The sequence below is a fragment of the Hypomesus transpacificus genome, chromosome 14, assembly GCF_021917145.1.
Source record: "Hypomesus transpacificus isolate Combined female chromosome 14, fHypTra1, whole genome shotgun sequence".
Lineage (NCBI taxonomy): Eukaryota > Metazoa > Chordata > Actinopteri > Osmeriformes > Osmeridae > Hypomesus > Hypomesus transpacificus.
The window spans coordinates 11174251-11192005 of record NC_061073.1 but is presented as its reverse complement, the minus strand read 5'-3'; the positions used below and the strand labels follow the sequence as shown (position 1 = coordinate 11192005).

At 47.6% G+C, this 17755-nt stretch overlaps 2 protein-coding genes across 4 annotated transcripts; one reads left to right on the top strand and one right to left on the bottom strand.

Annotated features, from left to right (window-relative positions):
• Nucleotides 1–368: 368 nt before the first annotated feature.
• On the bottom strand, nt 369–4949 carry ccdc113 (coiled-coil domain containing 113). Of its 2 annotated transcripts, none has more exons than XM_047033220.1 (8): nt 4707–4949; nt 4479–4608; nt 4222–4380; nt 3875–4030; nt 3441–3677; nt 2747–2968; nt 2071–2226; nt 369–1826 (listed from the first exon to the last, which is right to left on the bottom strand). In XM_047033220.1, the coding sequence occupies exons 1-8, from the start codon at nt 4775–4777 to the stop codon at nt 1653–1655; spliced, it is 1305 nt and encodes a 434-aa protein (XP_046889176.1). In that variant the 5' UTR covers nt 4778–4949; the 3' UTR covers nt 369–1652. The 2 variants fall into 2 exon arrangements, with proteins under 2 accessions (XP_046889176.1, XP_046889177.1); XM_047033221.1 differs by having other exon boundaries at nt 2861–2968.
• A 109-nt stretch (nt 4950–5058) lies between these two features.
• csnk2a2b (casein kinase 2, alpha prime polypeptide b) lies at nt 5059–10939 on the top strand. 2 transcript variants are annotated; one of them, XM_047033222.1, is made up of 12 exons: nt 5059–6035; nt 7066–7177; nt 7665–7766; nt 8184–8234; nt 8350–8409; nt 8636–8719; nt 9150–9260; nt 9362–9463; nt 9561–9661; nt 9815–9963; nt 10196–10278; nt 10371–10939. In XM_047033222.1, exons 1-11 carry the CDS (start codon nt 5932–5934, stop codon nt 10270–10272), a joined length of 1053 nt encoding a protein of 350 aa, XP_046889178.1. In that variant the 5' UTR covers nt 5059–5931; the 3' UTR covers nt 10273–10278; nt 10371–10939. The 2 variants fall into 2 exon arrangements, with proteins under 2 accessions (XP_046889178.1, XP_046889179.1); XM_047033223.1 differs by lacking the exon at nt 8184–8234.
• Nucleotides 10940–17755: the final 6816 nt, after the last annotated feature.

Below are 17755 nucleotides of genomic sequence, written 5' to 3'. Positions count from 1 at the left end.
GTTGAAACTGTGTTTTTATCTCTCTGTCGTCCATCCTGCTTGTGATGAGACGTCGCAAGGTGCGATGGAGAGCGTTCTCCTTCCACAGGTTAGTTTCGGACCCCCTCCTGCTTCACAGTTCCTCCACAGTTCCATTAGGAAGGAAGACGTTTTGAGCCATGTTTGAAGGACCACCGTGAGCTGTCTGAAAGTTGCGTTAGGGCAGGCCATGTTTTTTGTGTAGCTCCATATCAGTCATTAGTGCAGTACATGCAGGCTCTAGACGTCCCAAGGGAAGGCGTTTCCCCAAAAAGCTGCCTCTTTTGTTTTTGTCTAGACTTGTGGACTTGCATGGTCTGCCATAGATTTGATTTTAGATTGTTTGTTTGTTTCCAACCATAAGATTGAGTCGACCCTGTTCTGAGGTAGAGCTCGCTCAGATGGGCAGGTCCAGTCGTGTGGGGGGGGGAGGGAGGGGGGAGGCGGGATGGGCGGGCTGTTCACGTGGTTGTGTGTTGTTCTTCAGTGATTGAAGCATTTCAAAGGGAGGATCCGTTGAGTGCAGTATTGATAAGTGTTGTACACCCAGAGGACAGGGTAGCTCGGAGTATGTTTTCATAGAAGACTGGGATTCAGTCTGACGTCTGCTCGGCCTTTTAACTGGGGTCAGGGGGACGCTGAAGCCCCCAGCCGCTCCAGAGTCTGTGTTGTCTGGCCTGCTGCTGGTATCGTACCATGTGTGCTGGACTATGTGTGTTCCTGGTATTGGACCATGTGTGTTCCTGGTACTGTCCCGTGTGTACTGGGTCCAGTGTGCTCCTGGTACTGTACCATGTGTATTGTACCGAGTGTATTTCTATCCACTGCCACTGTGCCTGAGCTGGCCTCCCTGTCACCTGTTCCATTTGTTCATTGTGTTGATTTCCTTCATCTGGCATTAAACGACATCAGGAGCAGTTGGGGATTGAATTTTGGAATAGAGAAAAAAAGAAAAAAAAAGTACTGTATATGTTTTTATGTTTTCAAGTTTTGTGTTTATATTCATTTTGTATTAATATTCTTTAAAATCTATATGAATATCTATATTCTTGGAAGGAGATGACAGGGCCTTCGAGATTCAAAGGGGATGACTCAAGAGTGATGGAGGGGTCTTTAGGACCCGGGGCGGCGTACGGAGATTAGCGTGTTGACGTTTCCCACGGTCCCTGGCGTCTCCTTCCCCTGCATGCCCGCTGTGTTAGCTTCTGTTATCTGTCCCTGGTGTTTGTGCGTCAGACGGCACGCAATCCTCTTATAGCTTTTTCAAATTGTAGTATGTGAATGATGTAGTCAAAAGAAGAAAAGGAAAAAAAAGAACCATTTTACGTGGCAACGTACAGTTTGTGTACATTCATGCTAAGATATCTGTCTGTATGTAGCATTCAATACACACAGCACTAACAAATAAACTTTTTTCATTTATAAAGGAAATCTGGTGGACTTTTTGGGTTTATTGCAGGATCATTAAGTTGAATAAGCAAGGATAGCCATCCATATACATCTCCATCCGTTGTCTCAATGCAATCATGCGTGCGCACCAACTCCACCATACCCAGATGTATGTCTTAGGGGTTTATAAAAGGCTTGAGAGGTTGGGAGATGGTATCGGAGAGTGGATCCACAGGTAGGACTGCTCACCAACCCACCACCGCTCCTCCCCCGGGCCTTCTGGTTGGCCTGGGCTCAGCCACGGGTCCTGTGATTGGCCCAAGCCTGGCCACTGCACTTGTTATTGGCCCTGGTCCTGGCCCCGCCCCAACGGAGGCCCTAACTTTATTCCAGGCCTTGGTGTGAGTCTTCAGAGCCATCTGCATGACAGTATTGGAATACCAGGAGTTACCTCAGGATGTGTTACAGTCATTGAATGTAATGTATATTCATTTAGTAAACGCTTATAGGAAATATGGAATTATTCCCATCTATAAGCTCTTGGTTAAAGTCTGTCATACTGTAACTCCACTAAGAGCATAGGCTGGCTGTAAGGCCCAAGCATTCTTAGGAACATCTCCTAGGCTCTACCTCCATGGGCGTGACTGAGGAAGGGCGTGTTACCTCAGAGATCTCCACCTTCCTCTCCCAGGTGCGTACACTCTGCTCCAGCTGGCTGTGGGAGTCCTTGGCCGTGATGTACTGCAGCACATGAGGAACCCGGTAGTCCGCCAGCTGGCCACGCAACTTCCTGTTCAGAGTCTCGGCTTTCAAGCGCTCCTGAGAGGACACACACAAGGACACGTGACCGTATGAATACACACCTGATCTGCCTGTCGTCTGTACATGCGCATCCCGCCCCCTCCCCTTCTCCCCATGTCCTCCTCTGTGCATCCAGCTTCTGAGGAGATCTGATGAACGGTGCTGTTGAACAGTGTTCATGTTGTTGAATCATGCTGTGTATGTGTTTAGTAGACGTTTTATCAACAACAACAAAACAACCTATATACAGAGGGGGAGTTGAGCATGTGACCTCTTAATCAAATGCTCTAACCACTGAGCTAAACCGATCAACTTACATGAATTAGCTTAGCTGTCAGCATGGTAGCCTGTGCTGGGATATAACATTACGATAGTATAACATTACAATAGTATAACATTACTCAAATTAGTGTAGTAAACTATTGTATGGTATAGTACATTTGTATGTGTAAAGCCTGTATATATGACATTTCACATGCCATATGCTCTGGTTTTAAAGAGCTTGTATGTGCAATGGTGGGAAAATAATGATGCAAACCTGCAGCTTCCTGATCGGCACATGTTCAACCCCTGAGGTATGATAGATGTGTTCTTTATGGAACCAGTCTTCCATGGATCTAGGAATGTGTGTGTGTGTGTGTGTGTGTGTCACCTCCTCGGCCTGTAGGGCCTCCTCCTCTATCTTCACCAGCATGTCCTTCCTGGAGGTGATGTCACTGCTCAGCAACATGGACTCGCACGTCATGATCTGCAGCTTCTTCTGAAACGCCGCAACGCAATATCCATCCTCAATACACACCTTGGTATGACAAGATGCACGCAGTACACCTCTCACACATAAGATACACATATTTGTAAGATGAGATGTACACACAGACAGGGGAAATTCAAATGTAAATCAATGTTACTGTTTCTCATCCGAATCTCAGTTGGACATTGTCAGACTGTTCTGTTCCTGTCGTCCACTGCCCGCCCTGTTAGACTCTTCACTCAGTTACAAACACTCTGACCACCGAAACACAGAACAATGCCCTTCTGATCCTTGATTTTTCTGCGAAACTTCCTATATTCAATATATGTTCATCGCTTTGGATAAAAGCCTTTTCTATATGGAGGCAATGTCTAAAATGGAAATGGCAAAAGTGTGCGTCGCCCATTAGTGTCCCTAATGCCGTCTGACCAGGGTGGTGCGTCAAGTGCCGTCGTCAGACAGGCCCTTCCCTCCAGAGTACCTTGTAGGAGTTGAGGACCTGCAGGGTGTTCCCTGCCTGCAGTTTGAGTCGGAGGAGGTCTGCGTTGCGCTCGTCGATGCGCTCCAGGTACTGGCTGTTCTCGATCTTCAGCTGCTTGAAGTCCACCTCGAGGAGGGCCTCGCCCATCTCCTCCTTCTGCCGCAGCTGCAGCTGCAGCTTCCTCTTCTGCACCTGCAGCGCGGCGCTTCTGAGGCGCAGCTTCTCCATCAGCGTGTCCTGGGGGAGGAGGGGGTCGGGGGTCGAGAAAGAAAGTGAGAGGAAGAGAGACCCAAAAGAGAGGCAGAGTAGCGGAGGGAGGGAGGGAGTAGTCAAAGAGTAAATAGGATGATAAAGGGTTGGAACGGGCATAGGTTGCGCCTCGCGTATGGCACGACCGCACCCTTAGTCGAAACAGTCGGAGCAGTACCGCTCACCTTGGCCCTCATCCTATCCTCCATGTATCTGACAATCTTCTCCGCCGCCACTATCACCCCTCTCTTCTCCTTCAGCACCTTGGCCACATCCCGGTCAAACTCATAACTGGCCTTCTTCAATTCCACCAGCCTGATGTCAGCCTCCTCCAAAGTAGCCTGGTGTGTATGTGTGTGTGTATTGGGGGATATAAAAGAGCATGAGATAGGCCACAAAGTGTCATGAGGGGGAACTATCTGGCCCAACACTGTAACATGATGATATTAGAGAAGAATGAGAAGTTCATTGATCCAGAATGAGACTGATTTCACTGTGCACTGTGTGTGTTTGTGTGTGCTTAATGCTTCACCTTGTAATTGTGAAGGACTCTTTCAGTGCTCTCTTTCAGTTTCTCCAGGTCCTCTCGGGTCTCGTCCAGCTCTCTATGCGCTATATCACATTTTTGCTCCGGGGTCAGTTGCGGCTTACAGTCTACAGCTGCGGTCTTGGCCTTGGACTTCCTCCGGCTCTACACGCACACCCACACACACATTGCATGTTTAAAAGCTCATACACCCACATTGGGTGTGCAAGAACAAGAGGTTCACCAGATGGTTCAATAATTACTGTTCCAGCTTCGGGCTGCGTGGCACCCTGGCTCTCAGACGGCGGCTGAAGGATCATGTCTCTGGGGTCGATACGGTTGATGTACCGTTCGTACATGTCCGTCTCTGCCCGTAGAACCGCATTGGAGCGTCTAGTCACAGCGGGACAGTTCAGGAAGGGGGATTGTAGGACAATTAGAGAGAATTAACTAAAGATAATAACATTACATTTTGTAATACAATGTTTTACCTTAAATCCGCGATAAGTTTGACGATATGTCTTTTCTCTGCTTCACTAAGTATTTCTTCCACTTCAGCCATGGTTGCTAAGGTAAACAAACCTTGTGTCGTGGATGGAAGCTGTGTGTCACGTGGGATTCCTCCGAACGTAGATCTATTAAAGATTTCTAATATCGTTTGAGGCTAAATGCATGTTATCTGGTCGGAAGAATACAACAAACGAAGATTTTTGATGAGATAAGATAAAATAATATTTGAGGTTATGTATGCCTCCTACCCACAAGGTGGCGCTGTCTTATACCCTGTTGAAGAATTAAAATTAAGCGAACTGGAATCCCACGAGTTTGTCCATGTGGTATTCATTTCCGGGTGGCTGTTCCATGGCAATCCGGTTCCCTGCGGTTCGGAATAAGGACCGGGGGGGTTTCTAAAAGAAAACCCCAAAAACCCGATCTCCGCCGGATTTTGAAGGGATTTCGAGGTGGTTTTCATCGCGCTTGCTTATGCCACGCGCCCCAGCGAGGGTGCACCGCACCGCACTCATCGGTGGTGCGATTTCTCAGAGATAGCATGATAGCTAGCTAACTACATCGATTTCTACTCCACCCCCTCTCCAACCGGTGATAGCGACCAGTCAGTATGCCGTTTAGTAAAAAGGGGTGAACCGTTATAACTCCAACTACTTCTTAATGATTGGGGTTTTCTAAAGACCCCCCCCGCGCTGGAATACGGTTGATTTGACTCGGATGTATTCGCGTAGGAACTCATTGCGTCGGATTCGGGATTTCAGGCCCAATATAGGAAGCAATATTTTGATTCCTTAACACCAGAATCGTCGCATCTTTGCCCAGTTTTGGGGAATTTTTCCTACGATGTTCTAAACTTTTAATATAAGCTAAGTAATAAGGCCATTTTGTTATTTCACCTCGTCTACCTCAAAACACCTTCTCCCCTCCCCCTCGTCTTAAGTCCGGCTATATCTGACGGTTCCTCTCCCCCCTCGTTCATCCAGAACCTTGAAGCCCCAGTCGGTTTAGCTGCTTCTGACAATCCGTGCGACAGGCACTGCTAATTGTTAGCTGTCTGCAGCGCAATTGGTTATCTTTTAAGCTGTAAAGTAGGCTAGCGGGACGTCATACGACCAGTGGAAGGTCTGAGCTGTTTCTGTTGCCTGCATAGCTAAAGAGCTCAGTGGCAATCGCATCCTCCACACAGACCGAGCTCCGGTGCTCGCAATGCCGGGCCCGGCGGCCGGTAGTAAATCTCGGGTGTACGCCGATGTCAACACTCTGAAGAGCAGGGAATATTGGGACTATGAGGCCCACGTGCCCAGCTGGAGGTGAGAGGCTTTTATTCCTAAGGTTTAAAATTGGTCCAAAACATCAGTCACGAGTTAGAAATATTCACATCACAAGCACAATCAAGCACTTTTCATAGTTTGGTAGTTATTAATATTAATTATGTAGAATAAAAGTAGTTCATTTAGGCTGTTGTAAGACCTTAACCATATTATGGTAGTAGCCATCCACAATCGAATGGCTTTACATGAGTGGTCATTCAAATCAATAACGAACAGCTTTGGACTAGTAGGGATGGAAATTTTGAGCTGGGTCATATGATAACAGACCGTCATTAACACGTCATACTAATACTGGATTGTCGTTCTTATGAAATTGATCTGTCGTCGTGAAACCGCCCTGTAAACAAGGTTTTCACGGGAGCGTGCGGGATATCCTCGTCTAATTCGAGTCTGCGCCGTGAGCATAATTATTATAGACGAGCTCCAGCATTGATCGGGATAGTAAAGTCATCAATCTGCGAGGTGCCGCAGGGCCGCTCGGCCTGGGGCCCGGACGCGTCCGAGAATGACGCCTTAGATTTTTAATGGTTTCCTCACATCTGATATACTCATCCATACCGAAACACCATCCTCTCAGAGGGATGAAGGAACAATCAATATCCCCTGCGTTTCAGATCAGTGTAGTCGGTTTGTTGTCATCACAGCATGAGTGGAAGGTGACGACATTGCCCACTGTCTGTAAAATGAGATAAGACACTGCAAGCATCTGAAAAGGCATCCAGATCATTTGAACACATAATAACAAGTGTGATGTTGCCATTTGAAGTTAACTCATATTCTGAATATGTCAAACCAGGAAATGTCTCCAAACCAACAGCACCTCAGGCTGGAGCTTAAAAAGTAGCTCAAATGCCCCCTCCTCTCCTCTGCCGTAAAACAAACAGTCTTCTACCAAATAGTTTAGAACCTCCTTCTAAAATGGAATGAGGACCATGTGAGTCATGTGATTTTCTTCCCATTCCCCAATTCTCTCCTTCCCCCTCCCCCTCACTGTGTTCCCTGGCTCCAGTAACCAGGAGGACTACCAGTTGGTGCGCAAGCTGGGCAGGGGGAAGTACAGCGAGGTGTTTGAAGCTATCAACATCAACAACAATGAGAAGGTGGTGGTGAAGATCCTCAAGGTGAACATGGCTGCTACAGGTCCTCCCTGCTGCTACGTTAGCACAGCAGCATCATACCATCACAGCAGCAATACACTCAGTGACGCCATCACAGCAGTAAACACACCATCACACAGTGACACAGTAAACCACTTTTCGGAAAGGTGTTTATATCTAGCCTACTGATTGGTTGTGGATGTGTCTCCGGCCCGCAGATTGGTTGTGGATATGTCTCCGGCCTGCTGATTGGTTGTGTATGTGTCTCCGGCCTGCTGATTGGTTGTGGATGTGTCTCCGGCCCGCAGATTGGTGGTGGATGTGTCTCCGGCCTGCTGATTGGTTGTGGATGTGTCTCCGGCCTGCTGATTGGTTGTGGATGTGTCTCCGGCCTGCTGATTGGTTGTGGATGTGTCTTCAGCCTGCTGATTGGTTGTGAATTTGTCTCCAGCCTGCTGATTGGTTGTGAATTTGTCTCCAGCCTGCTGATTGGTTGTGTATGTGTCTCTAGCCTGTCAAGAAAAAGAAGATCAAACGTGAAATCAAGATCCTGGAGAACCTAAGAGGAGGAACCAACATCATCCGATTGGTCGACACAGTCAAGGACCCTGTGGTATGTCTCTCTCTCTGTTGGTCTCTCTCTTCATCTACATCTCTTTCTCTCCATCTACTTCTCTCTCTGCTCCCTGTGTGTCCCCTGGTGGAACCAGCTAAGTTGACGTCCTGTTTTGCAGTCTTTCTCAAATTTGGGATCCACAAACTGACAGTTGGTGTACCTCTGAGGACTGCTTTGTTTGCGTGGAACTAATTCGTTTTAAATGAGATCATCATTACATTCATTGACATATACACTTGTAAGGGCTTCTGTTGTGAGCAACCTGCGGCTAACCACCTCCATCTCAGCATTGCTCTGAGTAATGATGATGTCCTAAAGATTTTCTGGAGATGTTGATTGATTCTGGTGATTTGACCCCCCCCCCTTTCAGATTTCTTTCTCATGTTCACCCTCTCTCTTTCTCTCTCTCTGCAGTCCCGAACGCCTGCGCTTGTCTTTGAATGCATCAATAACACAGATTTTAAGGTAGAACATGTCTTCTCTCTTGTTGTTTTCACAAAATGATCAAAAGATCTCATTTGGCACACGCGTGTCTGTCCTTGCCCTGCGCTCTACAGTCTCTTTCTCGTTGTCCCCTCAGGAGCTCTACCAGAAGTTAACAGATTTTGATATACGTTTTTACATGTATGAACTGCTGAAGGTGAGTGTTGCACTGGTTCTCTCTGTCTCTCTCTGTCTCTCTTTGTCTCTCTTTGTCTCTCTTTGTCTCTCTTTGTCTCTCTTTGTCTCTCTTTGTCTCTCTTTGTCTCTCTTTGTCTCTCTTTGTCTCTCTTTGTCTCTCTTTGTCTCTCTCTCTCTCTCTCTCTCTCTCTCTCTCTCTCTCTCTCTCTCTCTCTCTCACACTCATTGTGTGTGTTCTCTCCCAGGCTCTGGACTACTGCCACAGTATGGGGATCATGCACCGTGACGTCAAACCTCACAATGTGATGATCGACCACCAGATGAGGAAGGTAGGCAGCCCCCCTGTCCAGCACGTGTGTGTGTGCGTTGTCTCTCCTGGCCTAAGCTAAGTCTACTACTCTCAGACTATTCCATGAATGGTCTGTGTTTACAGCAGTCCTGTCAGACTCATGCAGGTCTGCATGATCCATGGGTTTTCCATGGGAGGGCGTTCTAAAATGCTGGTTGTGGACTATATCTGGGTAAAACTAAGACTGCCCACCAGAGGGCAGCAGCCACACACTCACACACACGCACACATACACACACACAGGCACACAAACCTGACGGCAGACAGTCTGAAAGAGACCAACCCATTCCCATTCAGTGTGATTGGTATCATTCAATCCATTTGACCTTTTGTTTTGTGTGTGCACTTTTGGGCTCTTGTGCGTGTGTGTGTGTTTCTGCGTTTGTGTGTGTGTGTGTGTGTGTGTGTAGCTGCGTCTGATAGACTGGGGCCTAGCGGAGTTCTACCATCCTGCCCAGGAGTACAACGTCAGGGTGGCATCTCGATACTTCAAAGGTCCTGAACTACTGGTGGACTACCAGGTAAGAACACACACAGACACAGTCTAGCCCAGAGAGAGAGAGAGAGAGTGTGTGTGGTGGGCCATCGTGTAGCTGATTGTGTGTGTGTGTCGTTCTCCCAGATGTATGACTACAGTCTGGACATGTGGAGCCTGGGCTGTATGCTGGCCAGCATGATCTTCAGGAAAGAGCCTTTCTTCCACGGCCAAGACAACTACGACCAGGTACACACACACGCACACACACACACAAGTGCACCTGCCCAGAGGAAGAATGCGGACCCTATCAGCCTCAATACATGGGATGTGGTTGTGTGTGCAGCTGGTCCGCATTGCCAAAGTGCTGGGGACCGACGAGCTGTTTGGATACCTGCGCAAATACCACATCGAACTGGACCCTCGCTTCAAGGACTTGTTAGGACAGTGAGTATCTCTCTCCCTCTCTCTCTTTCCCAAACTCACCCACACTCTCTCACCGCACCTACCCATACTCGCCAATTCTCTCCCTCTCACACCCTCCCTCTCTCTCTCCCCCATCCCCCCACTCCTCCCCCGGCCTGGGCCGCCCCCCTGCAGGCAGAGCAGGAAGCGCTGGGAGCAGTTTGTCCAGACTGAGAACCAGCACCTGGTGAGTCCAGAGGCCCTGGACCTGCTGGACAAGCTGCTGCGCTACGACCACCAGCAGAGGCTGACGGCCACGGAAGCCATGGAGCACCCCTACTTCTGTGGGTCTACACACACACACACGCACACTTTCATTCACAAACACAGACTCATTCACACTCACACAAACACGCGCGCACACACGCTCATAGACATACATTGAGACACACACGCATGCGGGCGCACACACTCATACACACACAGGTGTGCACACACAAATACACACACACACACTCATACACACACACACACACACTGTTTCGCCTCCAGTGACGCCAGTCTTTCTCCCTCCAGACCCCGTGGTAAAGGAGCAGTCTTTGTCCAATTCTGATGGCAACATGGTGTCCACTGGATCAACTACAGCTCGATGAGAACTGGTATGCACACACACACACTCTCAAAAACACATACACACACATTATGAAGGATTTTAGTCAGGAGAAGCATTCCCTTCTTTTTGTTGTTTCAGGTGGATGTTGGGTACCTCGTCTCTCAACCCCTCTGTGGCAGAAACCTCTACAAGTGTACAGTGACTGTGGATCAAAGCAATGCCAACCAGTAACACACACACACATGCACGCACACACATACACACACACACACACACCCACTCCTTCTCTGTGTCAGTCTCTGCGGTTGGCTGGCCCCAGCTGTGTGTGAAGCAGCCAGACCCAATGAGACTCATTTGATACCGTCACTGCTGCCTTCCTGCCCTATCCCTCCCTCCTCTCCCTCACACTCCCTTTCTCAGTAGGTAAACAGAAGCCCCCCCTCCCCCCTCTTGTTAATCTAAGCATGGAGAATGAAAAGGAGTGCCAGACTGCCCCCCTTCCTCCCCCTCCCCCCGCCCCCCCGGCTGTCTGTCTACCAGTCCAGTAGCCTGTCCCTGACAGACCTCAGGTCTGTCTCCATTCTGCTGTTGTATTCCTGACATGGTGGACCTCTCTGCTCCAGCTAGAACGACCACGACGACGATGACGACGACGCCGATGATGACAATAATATTAATGGAAATAAAATGATTTTTATTTAGATGAACGTGTCTTGTGTTGTGACTCGTCTCCCTGTCTATCCCAGAGATGGGAGGTTGGGACGTTGCAGGGGCAGAGGCGATAAGGTTGGAGAGAGGTAATTTAGTTTCTAAATGAACAGGGTAGGGTACAGCTCAGTGAATAGAGCACCTGACCTCAGATCAAGAAGAGGCTCCCGGTTCAAATCCTGCCCTGTACTGCTTAATGAATACGGCCATGCTGTCCTCTGAACAGGGAGCAGGGCAGGGCAGGGCTCTGTCTACTGCCCTGGTAGTCGGGTCAGATGGCTGAGCGATTAGGGAGTCAGGCTATTGATCAGAAGGTTGCCGGTTCGATTCCTGGCTGGGGTATGACGTTGTGTCCTTGGGCAAAGCACTTCACCCTACTTGCCTTGAGGGAATGTTTCTGTACTTATTGTAAGTCGCTCTGGATAAGAGCGTCTGCTAAATGACAAAATGTAAATGTAGTCGGCCACGGTGCTGGTGGCCTGGCCCAGCCAACCAAGTGATCAGAGGCTGAGATGAAACCAGACCTGCCCCACACTCGCATCATTACCTGTGTAATCTTTATAGGAACATGATAGGTCGATAACTTGACAGCCAAGTGGCTGTCTCACATGAGTACCCCCCCACACACACACACACATCCTACACACACGCACATACAGGCTCATACAAAGGCTCTACCTGCAAGTCATTGATGCACGTCAGGATAACAGACATCCCAACCTGCAGAGACTCATTTCCGGGAAGTGACTTCTCCACCCCTCCCCCCCGCCCGGACGCAATCCCCACGCATGATGTACCCCCTCAACCAGCACCTGATGTTAGGTGCGTGTGTGTGTGTGTGTGTGTGTGTTAGACCCAATACTAGTGCACAGTAAAAGTTACATAATCTTGTCCAGGTTGTGCACGTTGAGATCCAATGACCAGCCCTTGCCACATGAATCATCTAGTATTTCAATCTACTTCATACACCGTCTTTGCTGTGTTCTCCAGTAAGTCTATATAGATGGGGCATCTTGTGTAACCAGACTTGCATAACTGTCATCAAGGCCAACAGACACTTTGCTGAGTGTTGGGTGGGTCAGCTAATTGTCACTATCGAACATGAACTCTCTCTGTGTTCTCCTCCATCTCAGCTCCTGTTGGCTGATGGGAGCTATAGTTCTACATTAGCATAGTAGCTATGGCTCTACCCTAATACAGTTCAGCTAAGTACATGGACAGTATGGGCCAGCTAACTGTCTCTTGCAATGGGTTTTCTTCCAGTCCCCAGTTGTTAGGGTTGATTGTGATTATAATAGCTGTACTTATGGTTATCTGTGTTTATAGAAGCTGTAATAATAGCGGGGTTATCTCTAACCCACGCAGACTGTTCTCCACTTCCTCCTCTCTCCTCCCCTTCATCCCTCACGGCTAGGGTCGACGTGTAAGACATGTTCGGCCTCTGAATTGAGCCTGGAGACCAGCTTGTCTGCTTCGAGACACTTGACGACCCTGAAGGCAGAACGCCTCATCATAGCCCACTGCTCCACATCCTGCCCTCAGGATCTCACACCTTCCACCCTTCTCCAGTCAGTATCCGATGAGTTACTCCTTTTTCCTTCCTCGCGCATCAACACCTCTTTACCCTTTGGCCTTCTCCCCCCAGACTCAAGTCACCCCCCCCCCCCCCGCTGAACAAGTTGTACGACAACGTCTCTGTTGCAGCCTCTCGCTGTGTCCCTTCCTGTTGAGGGCATCGGTGTTGGGTGACCAGTCCAGGTGGTTGGAGAGCTGGACACCCATGCACTTGTAGGTCCTAACAGCCTCACCATCCCCTCAATGGAGACCAGACACAGGGGGGGCATTCAATCCAGATAAACTCAAATCACTCTCAAATAATTTAGTTGCAAAAATAATGAGTTGGTTTAGGACAGACGGAGTCCGTAGAGGAAAACTTGACGGGATGGGCAGTGAGAGATGTTTGTTGGGTAACGATCCAGTACAAATACCACGTAACTTTGTCAACTGCAACCTCCTAGTACAAATACTTCTTAACCTTGTTAACCATCACCCACCCCACCGCATGGCCTCAATAGGCTCGAATAATTCAGCTAGCCTTGAAGGTGGAGTGTGTGTACACTGTAACTTCAGAAAAGTGTGACTGAAATATAAACTTCCTCCTCAGAAAGGAAACTGGAGACTATGCTTCCTGTCCTACAACCTGACTCCTCTGTTTGTCCACACGTCCACATCTCTCATCCCCCATGAAACATTTAGCTGTAGCTGAGTGTCTGGTCAGCGCTGGTCATCCTGGTCTGTTCACATGGCATGTGTTCACACCTGAGCCAGGTGACATGGAGGGTCTATGGCTCTTACAGGTTTTTAGAATGACTTTGACACTCATTTCAGAAGCTTGACGTCCTGTTTCAAAACGCTAGATACAAAACTCGAAACAGTCATTACTTGTAACACAGACTGTCACATTTTCGAAGCATTGTATTTTTATATCTTTAAAAACACCTTGCGCATGCAGAATCATGAATTCACAAATCACAAATTTATCATGAAATACCGTAGGAACATTCACTTACTTCAAAATATGTGATACCTGTTTAATAAGACACTACATCACCATAAATGGACTAAGGGGGAATACTACAGACAGAGGAATCATTGAGCAAAATTTGAAATGTATTGATGAAATACAATCAAATTACAAAATGTCTTAGTTTTTTTGTATCAAAGCAAACATAATTATCTACAAAAGAAAACTATGCTACAGTATGTAAAACATGTACTGCAGTGTTCCTCACCTGGCTCCAAAAAACAAGCAAACAAAGCTAAATAAAGGATTGATTACTGTCCTACATTTCCATCAACCCTGTCTTGTGGATTTGGCCACAAGTTTTCATTCACATCGCAATGGATGTTTTCATTTGACAAACATCTCTGAAAGAATCTCCAGGCATGGTGAATCCAGGCGTGACACTGGTCTGCTGTGATGTCATTGCATGCTTCATCCATGGCCTGGAGAAGAGTAACTTGTTCATGAGGGTGCCTATCATACACCTTCCACCTCCATGTGGAGAACAATTCCTCAATAGGGTTGAGGAAGGGAGAGTATGGGGTCAAGTACATATTCCAAGTTTAGAACATGAAAGTTTCAGTATAACGAGATCCATTGACACCAATTATTATGAAACATAAACAAGTTGCACTAAACCAACATGTTTTCAGATTTGAAAACCAGCAGCACCAGTAGGTATGCGGGCCTTGTGCTGTAATTGCTCTGTCAATTAACGGTCTTGTACTTGACCCCAACCCTATTGAGGAATTGTTCTCCATGTGGATGAGGAAATATAGGACAGTAATCAATCCTTTATTTTGCTTTGTTTGTTTCTTGAGCCAGGTGAGGAACACTGCAGTACATGTTCACTTACTGTAGCATAGTTTTCTTTTGTAGCTAATGTTTGCTTTGATACCAAAAAAACAAAGAAATGTTGTAATTGATTGTACTTCATCAATACATTTCCGATTTTGCTCAATGATTCCACTGTGTTTAGTATTCTCTCTTAATCCATTTTTGGTGATGTGGTATCTTATGAAACAGCTATCACATATTTTGTAGTACATTATTTAATGATTGTACAAACAACTACATGGTGAAACCATAGGTGTCTTGTCTTTGGATGATCTAAGTGAATGTTCTCATGGTATTTCATGATAAATTCGTTTTTTGAACATGAGACAGTGTGTGTTACAAGTAATGACTGTTTCGAGTTTTGTATCTAGAGTTACAAAAGTGAAAAGTGAAAAAATACATCAAGGTTCTGAAATTTGTGTCAAAGTGATTGTATAAAACTGTAAGAGTAATGCAACAGGTACTTCTCATTTTGAGCAGTAGTGTGAATTGAGAGTTAGATCATTGTAATGTAAGGAAATGACAGACATTTCAGATGTTATGTGTGAGTTGCATTTTAATATCGTAATACTTTGATGTTACTGTAAGTTGTGTGATTTTGAACAGATGATTATAGTTCAATGAACACATGATCTAAGGTGTATGTGTAATGTATCCAAGCAATTGAAAATCATCTTAGCATTTTAAAAAATGTGCATTTTGATCATCAGTTGTGAGTGTTGTGTATAGAGATCTGAAAAAGAACATCAAGGTTCTGAAATGAGTGTCAAAGTGATTGTAAAAAACTGCAACAACCAGGTGGAACATTTGACATGTAAGAAAGGAGTACAAGGTTGTTTGTATGTGTGTCATTCCATCTGTAGGTACGTGTGTGTTTTCTGGCTGCTTATTCTCTGGTTTGACTGCCTGATTGTGGTTCTTTCTAACAGGAATTAGATGTGATGAATTAAATCTAATTTCTGTTTCTTCTGCTCATTTACTATCTCACCAAAAGGCTCTCCAGTGCACCTCAACTACACCAAATAAACGGTGTATACAACATTACAATAACATACACATCACATCTTTCGCCTTAAGTTTATTACATGGCACACAAACCTGTAACAGAACACAGCAGCACAGTGCAACACAGGACAGATTATAATTCAAAAATGTGATTTAATTTAATTTCAAAAGTAAACATAGCAGGAAGGCTACATGCTTCAGAGTGAAATGGACAGGTACAACAAACTCCAAAACGCAGACAACAGTAAAAAGACAGAACGTTGACCGAGTGTCTCTTCTTTCTGTGAAGTTTCCACTGGTTTAATTACAGGCAGTCCTCCACTGGAGTGGACCGCTGACCCTGCTGTAATTACACACGAGAGACCCAAGCTGATAGATCTAAGAGAGGTGATTGTACATCACGTGTTGTCATAGGCAACCAGGCTCAGGTGGGAAAACAGCTCTCTTCAGTCATTAGTCGTCGTCAACCCCCCCCCCCCCCCCCCCCCCCCCCCCCACCTTCCTTCCAAATGGAAAAGTACAGGTGCAACGTCTAACAAGTGCCCCCCGCTCACCTACCACCTACCCCTTGTCACTCCAACCCCCGTCCACCACTGACACCACCCCCCTTCCTACCCTCCCCACCACACCCTAGCTTTAAAGTCTCTGTCTCTGGTTTGGTGTGTAGAGACTCCATCCACGTATAAATGTATGAATACATCACCCCTCCCCCCCCTCCAGGGTTGTTGGTAGGGAGGGAAGGGGCAGCAGGGTTGTTGATCCTGGGCTGTTCGTAACCGGGTGTTTGGGATGGAGGGGATCGTTGGTGCTGGGTTATGGGTGAAGGGGGTTTGGGAGGAGGGGATCGTTGGTGCTGGGTTATGGGTGAAGGGGGTTTGGGAGGAGGGGATCGTTGGTGCTGGGTTATGGGTGAAGGGGGTTTGGGAGGAGGGGATCGTTGGTGCTGGGTTATGGGTGAAGGGGGTTTGGGAGGAGGGGATCGTTGGTGCTGGGTTATGGGTGAAGGGGGTTTGGGAGGAGGGGATTGTTGGTGCTGGGTTATGGGTGAAGGGGGTTTGGGAGGAGGGGATCGTTGGTGCTGGGTTATGGGTGAAGGGGGTTTGGGAGGAGGGGGGGGTCAAGGGGTCTGGGGTCAGGCGACTCTTTTCGAGGCTTTATTGCTGCTGCGTCTGCGCCTGAAACAAGCAGGGAGACACCTCCTCTCTGTCCTGGTGATGGGAGACACCGGGACCGCAACGGGAGAAGCCTGCTTCCTGAGGGAGAAGGATGGAGGAGGAGGAGGAGAGAGAGAGAGAGAGATAGAGAGAGAGAGAGAGAGAGAGAGAGAGAGAGAGAGAGAGAGAGAGAGAGAGAGGGGAGAAGAGAAAAAGGAACACATGAAGTGTGTGCATGCAGTGTTCCAGTCCCCTAAAAGAGGAAGGGGTCTCCAAACCTTTTTTTGCGAGGGCCAGATCATTTTTCCTTTCTTTAATGTGGGGCCGGAGTGACTTGTGTGTTATTGTGGATAATTTTCTTGCTGGCTTGGCTTGCATGAACCTGCTCTATCACAATGTTACAACGTTATGTTGAATTCTGTTGTCAGTATGTAAGTATGTAAAACAAATACTTTGTTTACGTTAACAATTATAGTTAATGTAACCCAGTGGAAAGTATACTAAGGGGAAATTTTAATAGGTAATAACTAAGGGAATTTTGTTTGAAAGCCAACCTTCATTATCAAATACAGATGATATGATTAAAACATAAAGGCCTATTTAAAATAACATTTTCAAAATGTGTCTCTGGCATTGTTCAGGGGGCCCATCCAAAAGTATGGGCGGGCCATATCCGGCCCGCGGGCCGTAGTTTGGGGACCCCTGGCCTGGACCTTGAATGTACACCCCTGCAGTGATTGTGTGAGTGACATCAGCTGATGACATGACGCGCAGCCTGAACCAGCTTCGCACAAGTTGCAGGGTTCGTCTGCCGGACTCACCAGGCGCTGGCGGCGGCGGCGGCAGCTTCCCGTTTCCGCAGCTGGCGCATCAGGCGAAGCATGCCGCAGATCTGACGGAGGGTCATCTTGGGGGTGTGGCCCACCAGGCGGGGGCGGGCCACGCCCCGTGGGCCTCGGTAAGTGAACAGGGACATGTAGTCCCCGCCCGAGCCCCGCCCAAACAGCTGCAGGGGCTGGTCGCTGATGCTGTTTCGGGCATAGCACGACGCAAACTGGAGGGAGAGGGAGGAGAGGGAGGACAGGAGGAGGGAGAGGAGGGAGAGAGGAGGGAGGAAGGGGGAGAGGAGGGGGAGAAAGAAGGGAAAGAAAAAGAGAGGACAAGAGGACGAGAGAGAGGAAATAGGACAGGGGGAAGGGAGAATAGAAGAGTTAGTTTATCATTCCAATAATGAGTGATAATTCCAAAAGATCTGC

Bases quoted from the DNA above. Each gene is read 5' to 3' on its own strand.
- ccdc113 (XM_047033220.1), bottom strand. From the start codon at position 4,777: ATGGCTGAAGTGGAAGAAATACTTAGTGAAGCAGAGAAAAGACATATC. The intron at 2,969-3,440 runs GTACTCTGGAGG...GCGGCGTTTCAG, and splicing joins AGGTCCTCAACTCCTACAAG to AAGAAGCTGCAGATCATGAC. The intron at 1,827-2,070 runs GTAACACGCCCT...ACTGTCATGCAG, and splicing joins GGAAGGTGGAGATCTCTGAG to ATGGCTCTGAAGACTCACAC.
- csnk2a2b (XM_047033222.1), top strand. From the start codon at position 5,932: ATGCCGGGCCCGGCGGCCGGTAGTAAATCTCGGGTGTACGCCGATGTC. The intron at 9,261-9,361 runs GTAAGAACACAC...TCGTTCTCCCAG, and splicing joins AACTACTGGTGGACTACCAG to ATGTATGACTACAGTCTGGA. The intron at 9,464-9,560 runs GTACACACACAC...TTGTGTGTGCAG, and splicing joins GCCAAGACAACTACGACCAG to CTGGTCCGCATTGCCAAAGT.